Source organism: Moschus berezovskii, chromosome 1, assembly GCF_049115385.1.
Source record: "Moschus berezovskii isolate FMDL1 chromosome 1, NW_MosBer_1.0, whole genome shotgun sequence".
NCBI classification, from domain to species: domain Eukaryota; kingdom Metazoa; phylum Chordata; class Mammalia; order Artiodactyla; family Moschidae; genus Moschus; species Moschus berezovskii.
In genome coordinates this window covers 33988317-34008376 of record NC_142460.1, presented here as the reverse complement: position 1 = coordinate 34008376, position 20060 = coordinate 33988317, and the positions used below count along the sequence as shown (strand labels likewise).

The window sequence follows — 20060 nt, the reverse complement described above, 5'->3', positions numbered from 1 at the left end:
TTAATTATATTTCTTGGTACTTCATTCATTATTAAAATATAACTACTTTTATTAAATGTGTTTTCTAAGAAAATACGATAGCAAAAAAATTATATTAGCCAACATTACAGAATATGATGAGCTCATATTTAAGTAACAGTGTGAATTTACCAGTGACACCTTGGGATGACTGGTGACCATTTTCTAAAAAGTTATATCTTCAGTAAAATATATTTACAATGTTCACAATAACTAATGTCTATGTTATGTGAAATAAACATTATTAATGTGGAGCCTCAGTTATATTTTTAATATGTGACAAATATTTAGAAGCATTTTATACTAGATTTTTTTATTCTTTGTCTTGTATCAAAATATTTTTTGGTAGGTAATTGGTAGTAGTTTTGTGTACATCTTGTATTAATTATTTTCTCCTTTTTTCTTTCTTACTATCACTTTTTTCTTTTCCTTTATTTTCATGTTTGTAACTTTACTCTTTTTCCTTAATTACTTTTTTTCTTGTTCTACTTTCAAAAATAAATTTCATCATACAGATGAATGCTGTGAAGCGAATAAAAGCGAAAATGGAAGCCAGTCATGGCAGCTGAATGCTGCTGCGTTTTCTTTCATTATAGTCATAAGTTTGTCTTGCATGTTTTAATGTTGTTCCTATATCATATATTTCCTTTTTTGCCCTGAAAACTTACAAGGTTAATCTAAAATTGCAATAAAATATTTTCTAAGGTTCAGCTAAGTATGCATGTGTCCTCTCCCACGAATAGTGAGCCTTTTTTCCCTACCCCAAATTGTTGACCTTTAAAATAGATAATTTGTCAGGAAATCACAGGACATTGAACCAAGATTGTTTCTTCCAAGTACTAGTTCAAAGAGTAACTTGTTTCATTCTCAACTTTTTTTAATTTCTAAAGTTGGTCTTGTTAAATATCATGTCAGTTTCATTTGAACTTAAAAATGAAAGTGCTAGTCACTCAGCTGTGTCTAACTCTTTGTGACCCCACGATCTGTATAGCCCACCAGACTCTGTCCATGAAATTTTCCAGGCAAGAATACTGGAGTGGGTGGCCATTCCCTTCTCCAAGAGGTCTTTCTGACCCAGGGATCAAACCCTGGTCTCCTGCTTTGCAGGGGGACTCTTTACCATCTGTCTGAGCCACCACAGAAGTCCATTTGGAACTTAAGCATTTGCTATATCTAATCTTCTTTCATTTGATTATTTTACAAATATAACTCAGTATCAATGGCCAAATATTGTGTAAATAGAAATTTTGTGATGTAGAATTGTGGCTCTTTCATATTGACTTGATTGTTATTCCTTTAAATGTAGGTTTAGAACTTTATAAACATAATATTTCAGTGTTTACCATCTATATAAAGCATAAACCTGATAGCGTTTATTACATTAAATGTGTATATCCTACGTGCTGCCTGATTTTCCTCTTATTAACAAAAAATATCATAAGGAATTAAAGTGAACCAGATTCATGTCTTCAATTTGAATACCAAAAATCTAGACTTTTAGTTTTCATTAAATAAAACTACCTTTCTGCAATTGTCCCAAGGTAAATAGTAAGTTAAAGTAGATTTTATTTTAAAAGTTACACCCTGTGTACTAGGTTTGAATTGTGTTTTGAGGTAACATCAAGTATTCATGTTCTAACATAAAATCGTATTACTTTTTCCTGGAAACCTGGGTCAGGATCAGAGGGAAGTAAATGTTTTAGCCGCTACTTTCCAGAAGATGAAATTGAGATGAGGACGTGTCACTAGATTCCAGCACTCAGAGGAGGCTGGATTTGATGGGGTAGCATAAGTAATGATTTTTATTTTCACATTTCATTCATTACAAAATGAGGAAAAAGTATGTTGTGTTTTTTACTCCCAGCTACACTCTAGCAAGTAATTCGTACTATGTATTCAAGACAATTAGAAGGAACTCAAATTTACATCTATTAACAAGAATGACAATGGCTCACATGGTAAATCGAATGACTGATTTCTGGGCGTTGAGATTCATTCATCAAAACAATTTGTTTTGTTGTTTTTTATGTCTTCAATGAAATACCTACAGGATCCTATTATGTAAGATGTAAAGGTGGACCAACCTCTGGTAGTCTGTTTCCTGTCATTTATCCTTCCAAACTCTTTGCTGTCCATTGCTATACTAAAGAATGCAGAAGTGACCCATTTACAGATTAAACATACTTCTTTCTCCCCTGCTGAGTCAAAGGGATTTCCTCCTACCAATACATGCAGTGTGGGGATTTAACCTATTTATTGGAAATGTTCTGGTTTTAAAATTAAAATAACCAGTGTTTCTGTGTATTGAAGATCTAACTATAATTTCATACTACACTCCATGATTGCATCTCACATTCCATGGATTTGGATGAGACTTGCAGATGTGTTGACTACTGATATGTAACAAGTGCTTGGAAAGAAAGGAGTTCCAGTAACACTTGCATGAACAAATTTTTCCATTTGCTATAACCTGACTGGATCTTGCCAATATTATAAATATTTCCATAAGAAAGTCATAGAAATTATCTTGATTAGTACATGATTAAAAAATACTTTTGTGGAGACTATGTAATATGTCTTTTAGTAAGGTAACAGAGTTGATTTTTTTAAACTTTATAATCTATAATTCAAAGTCACCAACAAAGATAGGAAGAACACTCAGTCTAGCTTACATGATACTTTGATATTTGGACAGGTCAGAAAAGAACCTAAAATTAAAATTCTAGTATCTTAGCAGAATTACTTACACTTAATGAGATCATTTATGTTTTTTAAACATTTAAGTCCAAGTCAAGATATTAATAAGCTATTTATTATTTGGCCAAGTATCTATTCTTAGATGAACAGTTATTTTGCAATTCTAAGACATGCGTAAGTTAAAAAATATTCTCAACACATCTTAAAATATAAACCCTGTGCTTTGCCTTAGGTCTATAATAGGTGAGCACAAAACTATAAGCAATGTAGCTGTTGCATTTCCAAAAGTGAAACCATAGAGAGTATAAATTACCTTGTCAGATTGTTATTTTACATTGTAATAAATATAAATGTTGCTGAATTATATTTTTTTATTACTTGAGTTTTTCTTTTGTTATGTACAACCATCAAATCTAACTGACAGTATGTTTTGTCTAATTGAAATCTGCTATAGATTTAAGGAAATGTGATTATTGTTAAGCAAGACATAAAAATTCTCCTAGCATCATCCATTTTTTTTTAATCTAGTAGATTTTTAAATAAAATTCTGTGCCTAAATGTATAAATATGAACTTGTGTGTAAGGTGAGTTTTAAGTTATTCATTATATATAATCAGAAATATGTACCTATGTTCATTGTATGTATTGTATCGTCAAATGTTAGATCATTTTAACAGTTTGCTTAGACCATATTATAAAGTTAGCTTGATTTGCTTATGCATAGTTACCATTATATGCACGTGGAGCATCCTGATTAATTTTTTATATAAACTTGAAATCATTTTTCTTCTTCCAACCCTTTCCAAGTTTATCTTCTTTTATCCATTTATCATTTATCCCTACTGGTCTCTCGACCCCAAATCAAGCTCTAATTATTTATCAGATGGCTCTAAGGCCCATCTAACTACATTTCAGATATGTTAACAGATTATGCCTAGGAGGCAGAAATAAAACTTTCTTTCCTATGAAAAACATTGTCTTACATGGGAAAACCTTAAGTTAATTTTCATTTTTGGCTTTTCTGTTCTAATACTATTATTCATTGAGAATAAAAATATTTTATAAACCCTATACCCATATTTTTATCCAAACTATTACACACACAAACTATTGTGTGTGTTCTTTGCTGGTAGATATGAACACAATTGAAACTCTTAATGACTTCATTTTTCTTAATGTTTTTTTTATTAGCTTAAAGTATACCAAGTGTTTGACAATGTTAAATGACTAAATATATTCTAGAGATTGAATTAGCATATTATATATATGTCAATTATGTAAAACTAATTGCACTAATTGCACATAATTTTGACTCTTTGGGTGTTCAGCATTTCTTTTAAAATTAATAATTAAAATTATAAGTATGCATAGTAGTTCATAGGTTATACAATTTGGAGATGATTATACAACTCATATTTTCTATTTAATAATTCCCATTAATTATATTTAGTTTAAATTAAAATTTAAATAAGGAAAATTCTACAATGTTTTTTAATCTGGACAGTTGGATTTATGAATTTTCATTTATATTGAACAAAATATAATATTTGAGAAGGAATTAGGCCATGAACTTTTAGATCTGCATGGGTACTTTTAGATATATTAAAAGCATTCTTTTATTCATGATACATCTACACTAAGAATGAAAGAACACAATTTTTAGATTACAAATGATTTTAACAATTCAAGATATTTGCTTCATTAATGCAATAGGTAAATACGTTTGTATCTACCTTTCAAAAAGAAGTAATATTATGTAAGTATATTTTCAGTTTATAGTAGTTAAGCAACATCTCTTGTCATAAAATTATCTAAAACTCTTCAACTATTTGTTTTTGATTATAATATTAGCAGCATTAAGAATTTTAAACAAATAACCTCTTAGGACACTACCTAAATTAAATATTGTCATTTAAATATTTCATAGCCTTTATATATTAGAATTCCATTCATTGAATAAAGATACTAGATGAAAAGTTCATACCTAAATTTGTCATTTTATGTATTTTATTATGGCTCAAATCTGTGAGACATAATGTAGTATCCTTTAACCCACTTTTGAATAAGTACAAATCAAGTAAGCTTTCTCTTGGTTTTATTTCCTTTCATTCTTCCTTCTAAATTTTTCTTTATACTATTCTCTCTCTCTTTCCCTTCCTCACTTTCCTCCTACTCTCTCTCTCTTTCCCTCTCAATTTCTGGCCATGGATAAATTGGATGCAGTAGCACTGTTCCTTTTCTGTTAATTTCTGTTAAATTTTTAAATTTCAGAATTTGTGGTGTGTATACATGTCATAAAACCTTAAACAAAGTTAATGCATTGAATGGGTAGCTTAAATTTATTTTCAAATGATTGGAGATATGAATATTCTACAAATTGCCCTGAAATGATTTCAATAAAAATTGAAATTGGTAAAAAGTCTATATTTAAATCAGCTGATTAAAAAAATGAAGTATTATTTAATCACTATTAATACTTGATAATCTTAGAATTCAGAAGATATTAACAGTAGATATTAGGTCCTAACTAAAGGGAAAAAGTTTCAAACATCTAATTAACATATTTTCTGCCCAATCACCATCTAAACTAGAGTAATTTTCTAGAGTTAACATATTTAATTTTTTTTAATTATTTATTTCTAGTTGAAAGATAATTGCTTTACAATATTGTGTTGGTTTCCGCCATGCATCAACATGAATCAGCCATATGGTTTATACTGATGTATGTAGTATCTCATTTTACTACATGGTGCTTAAAAATTTGATATAACACATAGTGATTATAAAAGTAAATAGCATCTCAGTATTTTGGTAGGAGAATGGGTTCAATCTAATTTAATTGTTCTGAAATAAATCAGAGATGAGAATCTAATATCAATGCTTTATTTTCCAGATACCTTTAGTTTCTTTATCTTACCTAAGATTATGAATCCGATAAAGATCTCTGGTGGTCATCCTCCCCTCCCTCATGGTTATTAACTAATTAATTGGAAACCTAAAATACCTGTCCGTAAATGTTACAGAAAGAGTGGATTATTCTAGAATATCAGTTTTTTGCAACTAGTTAGCAAATTTGAAAAACAAAAGAGCCAGGGAAAACGCATATGTTCAAAAGTTCTAGTAGTGAATCTGAGGCGATTTGAACTGCAACTGATGTCCTCATGTCTTTGTTGTAAACTATTATTCCACCTACTTTTTAAAGATATACTCATTCCAGTGTAATTAAATTTTAAGTATGAACTAATCTAATGTTGGTTGTATTAAGCCTAGATACATTGTAAAATTTCTTTATTTGTGTATGTTCAAATTGAATTTAGCTATTATCACTCCATTTTTAAGTAATGGAAATATAGTTATAAACTGGAAACGTTGCATAATATTCAGAGATAACATAACTTTTAAATTATGCCTTATTTATCTATGTACTAAATGGGCACTGTGAAATAAATCTCTAGTAAATTCTTTTTTTTTCCCTAAAAAGTAAGAAATTGAAAATTACTGTTTTAAATAACATCCATAATTCATGAACTTCTTTCAAGAATATTTTTATCTCACATCTTAACATTGATTTTATATATAATAGTTCTGTTTTAAAGTGACTATTTCTGATCATTTTAATTCCATCTGTTTTCATCATAGCTTATTTTCTTAAAATAAAATGTATGTTATATATGTATTGTCCTCAATATCATCTCTTATTTAAAACCTGTGACATAATATCCAGCACTATGTGTAATCCTATGCATGAGTTTCATAGTATATTAAATGTCATTTTATTTTCTGTACTTCTGTGTCTCCATTGTTGTAATAAAGAAAACTGAGAAAAACCTTTGCTATATGTGTTTTCTTTATTACTGGTACAAACCTTTCCTGTCTTGTGTGTTTTCATTTCTAACTTGATCAGATTCAATATCTCAATGTAATAAATGTATGGTTAGACATGCATATATATTTCTCTTTTACAAACAGTCAATTGTTGCATTGCCAGTTAAAAATTAAACAGTGTAGAAATTACAAAAGGGAAAATACTCATTTTCAAGATTTGCATTATTTTAAGGCATGCTTAATCTTCCTTTATCCAGAACAGCCTTCTCCCAAATATATGTCTTAAAATAAAGACCACTCATTAAAATGTTTGTATACATTTTAAAATGAAAATTATAATATCTATATTTTGTTACAATGCTGAACTTCTTTCAGTTGATAAAATAGTTATAGAAGTTTTATATATTGGGAGAGAGAAAGAGGTAAGCCGATTTTTTTTTTTCTGTTCTTGTTTTTATTTTTCCTGAAGCTCCTTAAAAATGATATGGTATCAAATGGGAAGTATCTGGGGATATTTGAACATTTTCATATTGACTCTCACAGTAATTTTATATTACCTGGTTAGATTTATGTTACTTATTTTGGGGGGGGGTCACTGTGAGGAAACTAAAGAGATTTGAGCAAATATATTCTAGCATTCTAATCAAACACCATTATCTTATTATAGCAACAATCTGAGGATCAGAGAACGACTAGTCATTGACATAGCCAAGTTACTCATATTCTGTTTTCCTTGTATGTTTGTTTTATCAAATTACACTGAAAGGAGGTATACCTAAATCTCTTGTCTATTACTTATACGATCTTCTAGTTTTGACCTACCTCCTTTGACTTCTTGGTTGGACCACAGGAAACACTTTCTGGCAAAGGGAAAGCTGTGTGTTAACTGACCACCATGCCTTCCAGTAGCCCTGGCACTTCTCTTAAGCTGCTGTTGTATTTTTCACTTCAACTTGTTCATGAAGCTTCATTTATTCTCATGATCAGTGTAATAAATGCACAGGGAGTATATGGTCTTAGAATATCAAGTTAAATTTTATTATTTTCTGATTTTTGTACATTGTCTAAAAACATTTTAAAAATGACTTATTTATATTTTTGGTGGAAATAAATAATATTATCTTTATGAAAACTAAAATAGATATTTCCATTTCAACATCTATCCTTTTCATTTTAAGAAATCAAAATAAGCAACTTCAATACATAATTTTCATAGTGGCTATATGCTTGCTTCTTTACTGATTTCTCATTTATTATTACAAAGAGAAATAGTAAATTATTTTAAAAATCATATTAGAATATAATCTTTTATTTGTTTAAATGTGGTTAAAACAGAACTAAAAATTATCTCTTCAAACTAGCATTTCTTATTTGAAGACTCTGAATGACAATTTTCCATTTGCCATTGCTTCTATATAATTTCACCATGGCTGAACTGGATATGTACATTACCTGAAAGATTAAATGCAAGATTCACTGATGCTCTTTAAAAATGACAAGAAAATTATTCTACTTTTTGGTACTTATTGGTGGGAAACAGAATAGCAATTAATTGGATTTTCATATACTATTCTGAGACTCTTCCATCAAATGGCTCAGATATGAAGTAAAGTTTATTTAAGGAAATAGAAATATTTCTCTACTGCATTATTCAGTATGGTTCATTTATAGCTTTCCTCATACAAAAACAGGAAACTGAAAATGATTGACTTGCCTGTGTGTTACTCATCTTAGTATGTCACATTTTGGTAGTTGTTAAAGGACGTAAACCTAATTATAGACAGTCTCAGTTGATTCAGGCCTATTAACCATTCCCATTAAGATTTTAAAATATTAACTTTTTTCCTGCTCTTAAATATACTTTGTTTTCTAGGATAGTTTCAACATTGCACCGAAATTGAGAGTAATGTACGGAGTTCTTATATACCTCTTATCTTGATATACGCATAGCCTCCTCCGTTATAATCATGCAGAGTGCTACCTTTGTTACCATCAATGAACCTACACTGAGACATCATTTTTGACCCAGAGTTCATAGTTTATATTAAGTGTGACTCTTGGTTTTGCACATTCTATGGGTTTTGATGAATAGATAATGACATGTATCCACCATTATGGTATCATACAAAATAGTTCCAATGCCAAAAAGTCCTCTGTCCTCTGCCTACCTTTTCACCCCTGTCTCTCTGCTAATCCCTGACAACCACTGATGTTCAGTTTCACCTTTTCTGTAGTGTCACATAGATGGAATCATACAGTAAGCAGTCTTTTCAGATTGGCTTTTCTCACTTGGTAATGTACGTTTAAAATCCCTCCTATGTCTTTTCATGTGCTTCTATATCTTTTCATGTTCATTTCTTTGTCGTATTGAATGATATTCCATTACCTGGATGTTCCATGTTTTATCCTTCAGTTCAGTTCAGCTCAGTTCAGTCGCTCAGTCATGTCCGACTCTCCGAGACCCCATGAATCACAGCACGCCAGGCCTCCCTGTCCATCACCAACTCCCGGAGTACACTCAAACTCATGTCCACAGAGTCGGTGATGCCATCCAGCCATCTCATTCTTGGTCGTCCCCTTCTCCTCCCGTCCCCAACCTTTCCCAGCATCAGAGTCTTTTCCAGTGAGTCAACTGGTCGCACGAGGTGGCCAAAGTATTGCAGTTTCAGCTTTAGCATCAGTCCTTCCAATTACACCAAATGAAATGAACAACATTTTTGTTTCTATTTTTCTTAGTGAAAATCTACACTTCTATTTTATAGTTGATGGTATACAATATAGTCATTCAGATGCAGTGTGCAATAATAAGTGGCCTTACATGTTTAGAATATTTCATTTTAATAATATAGCTTAATTTTATTTTTTATTTAACCTCATTGCAGAAAAGGAAGTCTCTAAGACACAATAAAATGCATGTTAAAATGGAAATTTTGTAAACTTAATAGGTTATAAATTCCTTAGAAAATGATAATATCATTCATATATTTGTTCACATTTTGCATTTTTGTCTTACAAATTTAGAAAATTCAAAAATATGTGTATTTAAGAATTTTTAGTTGCTAAGTCATGTCCAGCTACTTGCTACCCCAAGAAGCATTTAGTCTGTCAGGCGCCTCTGTCCATAGGATCTCCCAGCCAAGAATACTGGAGTGATTTGCCATTTCCTTCTAAGGGTAATCTTCCCAATGCAGGGATTAAATCTCTATCTACTTCTTGGCAAGTGGATTCTTTACCCCTGAGTCACCTGGGAACCTCTAGTTTAATCTTATACAAGTGTAATTCAATTTTGTAATATAGTATTTAAGAAAAAAAGGTATTTTGTGTTTGTGTAAAGTTAATTTCCTTGTTTTAAATATACGGAATGGTCTTTAAAAATTAAAAGAAACAATGAAATTGGCCATTTAATGAGTGAGCCAAGGACCTAAAATTTAAACTATTCACTTTCTTTTAACACTGGTCAATATCTGTTTTGATCATATTCAAATCATTCTAAGAAGCTCCCTTTTCTACTAACCAATAAAAGCTTCACTGTCTTATGTGAAATAACAAAATTAATTCCGTGGAAGTAAATTGAACATATACCATAAGATTTAAACTGAATATGAAGAAATTATAGAGTTAGTGAGGTAAGAATAAACTTCAAATGTAGCAGTTTGAATAATTATCATATAGAAAAATGTTTTCTATAACTCTCCATTTTTTGGACAGGATTTTGTGGCAGGTGGTCTCCTTCCAACATAATTAGCAATTTGAAATGTCAGTGTAGATAAGAGCATAGATATTCTACTATGCAAATGCTTTAGATATTTCAACATTTCCCATGATTTATATTTGCACAAGGTTTGCAACAATTATAAAATATTCATTACTAAGTTTTCAGTTATTTGAAATATTTACCAGAAAAATGCTGCTGTCTACTATTTCTTCTAGCCAAGTTTTTTTCAAAATTCTGCAATTATTTTATTCTTTAATTTCCTTTCTTACATTAAAACATGTTACCTTAACTCATACTAAAATTTGACAAGTTTCCATAAGCATTCTCATAGAAGAAGAATACTTTTTATATTTTAGATTATTCACTTTTTATATGGAATTGTTCTAAATTTTAAAAAGATAGATACTAAAACCTTAAGGGAGATTGGATAAATATTTCAAAAATGGTCAAAATTATGAGTCACTTGAAATGTCATTCTAAATAAAAGTATATAGAATAGGTATACAGGCAAATTGTTTACCATCTGAGCCACCAGGGAAGCCCATACTAATTATAATTTATGGTATATATGTATATATACATCTATAATACAAAATATAGTATATTTTATCTTATACAGGTCTAATTTTTAGACCATTTTAAAGTTTTTATTGAATTTGTTACAATATTGCTTCTGTTTTATTTATTTTTGGCCTTGAGATATGTGGAATCTTAGCTTCCTGTACCTTCTGCATTGGAAGATGAAGTCATAACCACAGGACCACCAGGGAAGTCCCTACAGATAATGCAGGGAAGTCTCTACATTATCTAATGTGAATTGCATCACTAATCTCAATATAAGACTGACTATCTTCTAGCTTCTTCAATCCAAACATCATGCAAGGACTGACATGTATATATACATTATGGAAAAGGCATAGAATAAGAGAGAGGGAAGGCTGGATGAACATTTTAGCGCTGTAGCCCAGGCCTCTACTAGCTGCCTCCCAACCATTGCAACAGGCTTTATTTCCTTGTCTATGTGTCTCTAGCCTCTTCCTACCATCTTTTAAGAAAAGATCAGTTAGATTTTGTTGGTGGTGGTGTTTATTTTGTTTTGGTTGATTTATTTATTCGTCTATTCAATCGAAAGGTTCATTCTTTTTAACCTCATCATTTATCACTTAATCAGCATCTTCCACCAGTTACCCCCAATATCAAATCCCTAATATCCATAAATATCTGCTAACTTCAGGTTATACTGTATATTTTCATATATCTCCTTCTTTGCTCATATCATGTTCTGACTGAAATGGGCTTATCATCACACAGAAAACTCCTTATTCTTCAGTGTCATGTCAGAAGTCATCTTCCCTATCATGCCTTCCTTGACCACTAACCATCAGCTTACATGCTGCTTCCACCTATTTTCGCAGGTCACACTAAATACCACTAGAAAAGCATTCTCACTCACCCCATCAATACATTAATAACTCCCAGTGAAGAGATTCCTTTGCCTTTTCTTTATTTTATTCTCACAACAGCTTGATAGAATAGTTTAATAGCATTATGATAATCATGTCTTATGATTATCACATAGGATGATCATATGTCTTTGACCAATTTATCACCAGGCTAAAAGATAACTTTTATGATATAAAGGACTAGAAAATATTTTGAATAAACATGTCATTCACAATCCTACTTTGTAAATATACATATATATAAAAATATATGTTTATATATGTAAATAAACATATATACTTTTAGGAAAAAAGTGTAGGGTTTTACAAATATTAATTAATTTGCATAGTGAAGTATATTTATAATTTCCTTTCCATTACTAAACCAATTATCCTCAATTAACTGCTTTTTCTTGCCTCAAATCAGTTACTTAGTTTAAAAAATAAGTTTGATTTATCAGTGCTACCTGTTGATACTGCTGCTGCTGCTGCTAAGTCGCTTCAGTCATGTCCAACTCTGTGCGACCCCATAGACAGCAGCCCACCAGGCCTCCCCGTCCCTGGGATTCTCCAGGCAAGAACACTGGAGTGGGTTGCCATTTCCTTCTCCAATGCATGAAAGTGAAAAGTGAAAATGAAATCATTCAGTCGTATCTGACTCCTATCGACCCCATGGACTGCAGCCTACCAGGCTCCTTCATCCATGGGATTTTCCAAGCAAGAGTACTGGAGTGGGTTGCCATTGCCTTCTCCGACCTGATGATACTATCTTCTTCCAAATCTCTCCTGTTAGTAGAGGAAAGGGGCTTGAAAGGAAAGTAGATTAACATTACATTTATGCATTTAAAAAATCTTTATACATGTAATATCATGTTAGCAGAAAAAACCCTGTCTAACTGAATGAAACTAAGCCATGCCGTATGGGGCCACCCAAGACAGACAGGTCATGGTGGAGAGTTCTGACAGAATGTGGTCCACTGGAGAAGGGAATGGCAAACCACTTCAGTATACTTGCCTTGAGAAACCCATGAACAACTAGAAACTAGACAGTATTAAGGAATTGTAAAATACAATCTTCACTTCCCAAATATTAAGGTTGTATGAAAAGAAATTTGCTAGTAGGTAATAAGTTGTCTACATCAGTATTACTTAACTGATTACACACAAAAAAGACAAGACTAACTTTTTAAGATGTACCAAAAATAGCCTGAAGACTTAAAACATATATGAGGACTTCCCTGGTGGGTCAGATGGTAAACCATCTGCCTGCAATGCAGGAGACCCGGGTTTGATCCCTGAGTCGGGAAGATCCCCTGGAGAATGCAAAGGCAACCGACTCCAGTACTCTTGCCTGGAAAATCCCATGGACAGAGGAGCCTGGTAGGCCACAGTCCATGGGATTACAAAGAATCGGACATGACTGAATGACTTCACTTTCCTTTTCCTTTAAAACATATAAACAATAGCACAGGGCTTTATTGATATGATTGAGTAATGTTGAAAGATTATTGGTGAATTTTGCTTATATCTTTTACAATCTGAAAATTTTCAATTCCTAAATTAATGAGGAATACTACAAAGGGTTTTATCAAAGAACCAGAAAGCTAGAAAATCACATACAATATAAACTTCCATGTAACTACTGATCTCCAACATGACTTTTATAATATGTTTCTAGACATATAAAGAGCTCCAATGAACTCAATATGTGTTCATTTAAAACACAGCTAATTACCTCTGTGTGATGCTAAAAGCTAAAAATCCCTAAGACAAGTCCCAGAGCACTTATAAATTGTTGTAATTGCATACAAGTATGTACTTTTTTCTGGAGAAGGAAATGGCGACCCACTCCAGTACTCTTGCCTGGAAAATCCCAAGGATGGAGGAGCCTGGTAGGCTGTAGTCCATGGGGTAACTAGGAGTCGGACACGACTGAACGACTTCGCTTTCACTTTCATGCATTGGAGGAGGAAATGGCAACCCACTCCAGTGTTCTTGCCTGGAGAATCCCAGGGACGGGGAAGCCTGGTGGGCTGCCATCTATGGGGTCGCACAGAGTCAGACACGACTGAAGTGACTTAGCGGCAGCAGCAGCAGCATGTACTTTTTTCAAGTTTCTAACAGTTTTGATTTTTAATATATTTTTAAGATTTTACCCTTTTAAAATTCCAGTATTATTTGCCTGAAATGCAATCCTTTATAAAAGACTACAGTTTTATCTTCACTGATGACAAGATTCTCTTCACAGCCAGCAGAGATATACTAGCATTATATACGTTTTTCTTTTAAATCATACCCTGAAAAACATGTGAGATAGAGTACTGTACCCATGCAGTTTTTGTACAACTAGTTCAATAAACAGTTAAATATCTGAATAAAGTGAACATTTAAGGGCACTAGATGGACATGAGTTTGAGTAAGCTCCAGGAGTTAGTGATGGACAGGGAAGCCTGGCATGTTGCAGTTCATGGGATGGCAAAGAGATTGACATGACTGAGTGACTGAACTGAATTGAACTGAACTGAAAATTTGCTAATGAGCACATTTTGTCAGAAAGTTGAATGATGTAATTACTTTATCTCATAAATACTATTAATAAGAATTGTCCAAAAAAGAACTGATATTACAGAGTAAATGATTAGAACACAAAGAAAGTATAGTCATAATTTAAAACGGAGATTTTGTTCCACTTCATATTGAAATAAACTTTTAAGAGATTTAATCTTATTGTTTTATTTAAATGGATATTTACATGTCTAAAATATTGTGTAAAATAACCTTACCTATAAAAATAACAATAAATGTAATTCAAAACCTCAAAACTGATGGTGAGCTAAAGTAGACACAAATGAGGAGAATACCTATATATATATATATATATATATATGTATATATATATCTACCTAAATAATTATATATATATATAATCCTACGTTCATGGGATTTCTCAGGTGAGAATACTATAGTGGGTTGCCATTTCCTCCTCCAGGGGATCTTCCCAACTCAGGAATTGAACCTGTGTCTCTTGCATCTCTGGCATTGGTAGGCTGATTCTTTACCACTGTGCCACCTAGGAAATATATATATAATATATATTATATATATATATATTTGTTCACAAACTGAGCATAGTTCAGTGTTATCTGTCAGAGACAATAAGAGCATTATCAATAATTATCTTTATTTTTTTTAAAATTTTGAGATCAGACTTTCAAAGATTAGGAAAGATTTTAATTTGACATATAGAAGCAAGGCAATGACCAAAAAGGTAAATTTACTATACAAATAATGAAAAAAATAAAAAATAATATTAAACTAAAAAACTTCTTAAGTTTTAGTCACAGTGAGATGCACACCTAAAACTGGAAGAATGAAAATATACCAAAACCTTAGGCCTAATGCATAGTGTTTATCAAAAATAGTAAAAAATACAGGTAATATATAAACATTTATTCACAATTATTTTATGCACCATAGTTCATGTATGCTAGCAATATTCAAGTATTTGTACTTGCTAAAATCTAGGAAGATTTGGGGTAAAAGAAGAGAAATCCTAATTTTTTAAAAGAAGATACTACAAACAAGTGATGAATAACAAGTTTGCTATAAACAAAGTGGTCATTTGTGTTAGTCACTCCAACTCTTTGTGACTCCATGTAGCCCGCCAGGGTCCACTCTTCCCTGGGATTTCCCAGGAAAGAATACTGGAGTGGGTTGCCATTTCCTTCTCCAGGGGATCTTCTGGACCCAGGGTTCAAACCTGGGTCTCATGCATTGCAGGCACATTCTTTACCATCTGAGCCACCAGGTTTGTAAAGTAATATTTTTATGGTGTTTTGGAATTCCCAAAGTACCTTCATATATGATTATCAAAGAATATTTTAGCTAGGATATATGAGAATTATTATCCACATTTCAGTAATAATTAAACAGAGTAAAAATATGACTGAGATATTTCCATTTGTAGTGTGTTGGCCACAAAATGGTAGAGATGAAAATAATTTCCATCAATGTTTATTTTCTATAATTTTAATTTCTTATATTTTCATGTTTTATAATTATATGTTACATTTTTCTCAAAAGATGAATAGGTTATAGAGTTATTTTAAAATAAAAGCATGTGTCATAGGAGGAGATATTCAGTTTTTCTCTGGGGGTGTGTGTGTGTGTGTGTGTGAGTCACTCAGTCATGTCTGACTCTGCGACCCCATGGAATACATAGCCTGCCAGCCTCCTCTGTCCATGTGATTCTCCAGGCGAAAATACTGGAGTGGGTTGCAGTTCCCTTCTCCACGAGATCTTCCCAATCCAGGGATTGAACCCAGGTCTCCAGCATTGAAGGCAGTTTCTTTACCAACTGAGCTACTAGGCAAGCCCTCTGGTTGTACGGGGAAGCAATGAAAAAAGTGCCTTGGATTGGAGAGAGAGTATAAATTCCAATCGTAGTAGCTCTTGAATTTGTTTGAATTTTTAAAACATTTTGGATTAATATAAAATGATATGTTTAATCACCCTTGCTGTTATAGTTTTCAGTGATTCTCTTTCTTTTTATTTAATACAATTAAAGAGATATTGTTCAGACATTGAAAACCTCAGAATTTCAAACATTTGTCTCAAACAGGTTTCAGTTCAGTTCAGTTCAGTTCATTCGCTCAGTCATGTCTGACTCTTTGTGACCCCATGGACTGCAGCACACCAGGCTTCCCTGTCCATCACCAACTCCCGGAGTTACTCAAACTCATGTCCATTGAGTTGGTGATGCCATCCAACTATCTCATCCTCTGTTGTCCCCTTCTCCTTCAGCCTAATCTTTCCAGCATCAGGGTTTTTTCAGATGAGTCAGTTCTTCCCATCAGGTGGCCAAAGTATTGGAGTTTCAGCTGCAGCATCAGTCTTTCCACTGAATATTCAGGACTGATTTCCTTTAGGATGGACTGATTGGATCTCCTTGCAGTCTAAGGGACTTTCAAGAATCTTCTCCAACACCACAGTTCAAAAGCATCGATTCTTTGGCGCTCAGCTTTCTTTAAGTTCAACTCTCACATCCATACATGAATACTGGAAAAACCATAGCCTTGACAAGACGGACCTTTGTTGGCAAAGTATGTCTTTGCTGTTTAATATGCTGTCTAGGTTGGTCATAACTTTCCTTCCAAGGAGTAAGCGCCTTTTAATTTCATGGCTGCAGTCACCATCTGCAGTGATTTTGGAGCCCAGAAAAATAAAGTCAGCCACTGTTTCCACTTTTTCCCCATCTATTTCCATGAGGTGATGTGACCAGATGCCATGATCTTAGTTTTCTGCATGTTGAGCTTTAAGCCAACTTTTTCACTCTCCTCTTTTACTTTCAAGAGGCTCTTTAGTTCTTCACTTTCTGTCATAAGGGTGGTGTCATCTGCATATCTGAGGTTATTGATATTTCTCCCTGCAATCTTGATTCCAGCTTGTGCTTCATCCAGCCCAGCATTTCTCATGTTGCCCTGTCCTTGCAGCAGTCCACCACTGACCCATACCTCTATAGGAGATGCTCAAGCACAGTTCTGTCCCAGTTTCCTTGGGGTCCCCAGGTCCCGGTGCTCACAAGGCCTGCCTGAGCCCTCTGTCTCTGGCAGGAATGGGGTCCGACTCTAAACATGAATTCGCCCCTCCAAACAGGCTTAACAAATGTGAATTCAAATTGAATGTATTAATTGTATGGCAAAAACAAACACAGCATTGTAAAACAATTTTCCTCCAATTAAAAAATTAAGAAACGTTAAATGGAATGGATCCATCAGTTCAGGGATTAACAACAGTCAGTATAAATACAGGAAACCCATGGTCATGACATAGAAGAGAACTGTGGTATGTGGAGAAATGAAAAGAGTGGGACATTGTTCTTAGATTGCTGTATCAATTGTTGGAAAGTTCACCCTTTAATAGTGAATTTTATAACATGCTTGAATAAAAGTCTTCATTGTTTTTTCTACTTGTGATTACACTTACAGAAGTCATGTTGTTTCAAATATATAAAAGTGGATACTTGGAATCATTTTTCTAAAAACCTAAATTACATAATAATGGAATTTCTATGAATATGCCTGATTGCTCACTGAGTATAACTGAGACAAAACTATCAAACCTAAAGACATATCATACCTAATTTCAGTTCTGTTTAGCAAGTCAGATATTCCCCATAGGAAATTGTTTTATAAATGCAACTTTTCTCTACCCAACTTCTCAGGATTGAAAAGATTATTTTCTTTCTTGAGTGGATTATGTCAAAAAATGCAAAGACTGCAGCTTAATCTAAACTGGGAAATACTGTGATTATACTTCATTTTCAATATCGCCACTGTTGATAAAGCTGTAAAGTTTATCAACATTTTTAAGTCTTTTAAAAATAAATTTTTTCTGTTGACATAGTCTAGACCCTAATCTTGTTTCTATACTTTGGCTCTTTTTACTGTATTTTCCTATTCTTTGTTGATTTTGGGGGATCATAGAAAAATATCACAGAACACTAAATAATCAATTTAAGATCATTTCCAAGTATATGAATGACAAGTGATTTTGGAAAGCAACAGTCTAAATAACAGAGCAAGAAGCTATGTAAAATCTTAAGTTCACTTTTTAAATAGAGCAGTAGGTATGCTTTTTAATATGTTTTTTTATTTTTAACTGTAGGATAATTGCTTTACAATACTGTGTTGTTTTTGCCATTTGACAATGTGAAGCAGCCAGAAATATACATATATCCCCTCTCTCTGGAGCCTCCTTCCCATCCACTCCCATCTCACCTCTCTAGGTTGTCACAGAGCACCAGGCTGTTCTCCCAATGCTACACCACAACTTCCCACCTTCTATCTATTTTACACATGATAATGTATATATTTCAGTGCTGCTCTCTCTATTCTTCCTACTCTCTTCACCCCCTGCTGTGTCCACAAGTCCATTCCCTACATCTGTGACTCTATTCCTGCCCTGAAAATAGGTTCATCAGCACCATTTTTCTAGACTTCATATATATGTGTTAACATGAAATATTTGCTTTTCTCTTTCTCACTTACTTCACTCTATGTTACAGCTTTAGGTTCATCCACCTCATTTCAACTGACTCACATTTGTTCCTTTTATGACTGAGTAATATTCCATTATATATGTATATATATCATAACTTCTTCATTCATTCCTCTGCCAATGGACATCTAGGCTGCTTCCATGTCCTGGTTATTGTCAATAATGCTGCAATGAGCATTGGGGTGCATGTGTCTTTTTGAATTATGGTTTTCTCAGGGTATATGCCTGGTAATGGAATTGCTGGATCATATGGGAGAAGGCAACAGCAAGCCACTCCAGTACTCTTACCTAGAAAATCCCATGGATGGAGGAGCCTGGTAGGCTGCAGTCCGTGGGGTTGCTAAAGGTTGGACACGACTGAGCGACTTCACTTTCACTTTTCACTTTCACACATTGAAGAAGGAAATGGCAACCCACTCCACTGTTCTTGCCTGGAGAATCCCAGGGATGGGGGAGCCTGGTGGGCTTCCGTCTATGGGGTCACACAGAGTCGGACACGACTGAAGTGACTTAGCAGCAGCAGCAGCATGGTAGTTTTATTTTTTATTTTTAAAGGAGCCTCCATACTGTTCTCCATAGTGACTGTATCAATTTACATTTCCACCTACAGTGCAAGCATTGTTGTTTAGTGGCTAAGTTGTGTCCAACTCTGTAACTCCATGGACTGTAGCATGCCAGGTTCCTCTGTCCATGGGATTTCCCAGACACGAATACTGGAGTAGGTTGCCATTTCCTTCTCCAGGGGATCTTCCTGTCTCAGGCATCTAAGCTGTGGCTCCTGTATTGGCAAACAGATTCTTTACCACTAAGTCAGCAGGAATGTCCCTTTCACCACACGTTCTCCAGCAATTTTTTTAATAGCGGTTTCTCTTATGGCCATTCTCACTGGTGTAGATGATACCTCATTGTAATTTTGTTTTGCATTTCTCTATTAATGAACAATGTTGCACATCTTTTCATGTTTGTTGACCATCTGTTTTTCTTCTTTGGAGAAATGTCAGTCTAGATCTTCCACATAGTTTTTGAGTAGGTTGTTTGTTTTTCTGATAACCAGCTGCTTGTTTATTTTGGAGATTAATCCTTTGTCAGTTGCATCTTTTGCCATTATTTTCTTCCATTCTGAGAGTTATCTTTTCATCTTGTTTATAGTTTCCTTTGCTGTGCAAAAACTTTTAAATTTAATTAGGTCCCATTTGTTTATTTTTGTTTTTATTCCCATTACTCTAGGAGGTGGGTCAAAGAGAATCTTGCTGTGAATTATGTCAATGAGTGTTTTGCCTGTGTTTTCATCTAATAGATTGTCT

General features: G+C 33.2%; 1 protein-coding gene across 2 annotated transcripts in view; it reads left to right on the top strand.

Annotated features, from left to right (window-relative positions):
* NCAM2 (neural cell adhesion molecule 2) overlaps positions 1-20060 on the top strand; it is a 579580-nt gene that overhangs the window by 540106 nt on the left and 19414 nt on the right. Inside the window, exon 16 of one of the 2 annotated variants that reach the window (XM_055421887.2) lies at positions 534-3932. The exons of the other annotated variant lie outside the window; for it this stretch is intronic. Coding sequence (XP_055277862.1) covers positions 534-640 — 107 coding nt within the window. The 3' untranslated portion in view covers positions 641-3932. Of the gene's footprint in view, positions 1-533; positions 3933-20060 lie in introns of those variants that run through there. 2 annotated transcript variants of the gene reach the window in all.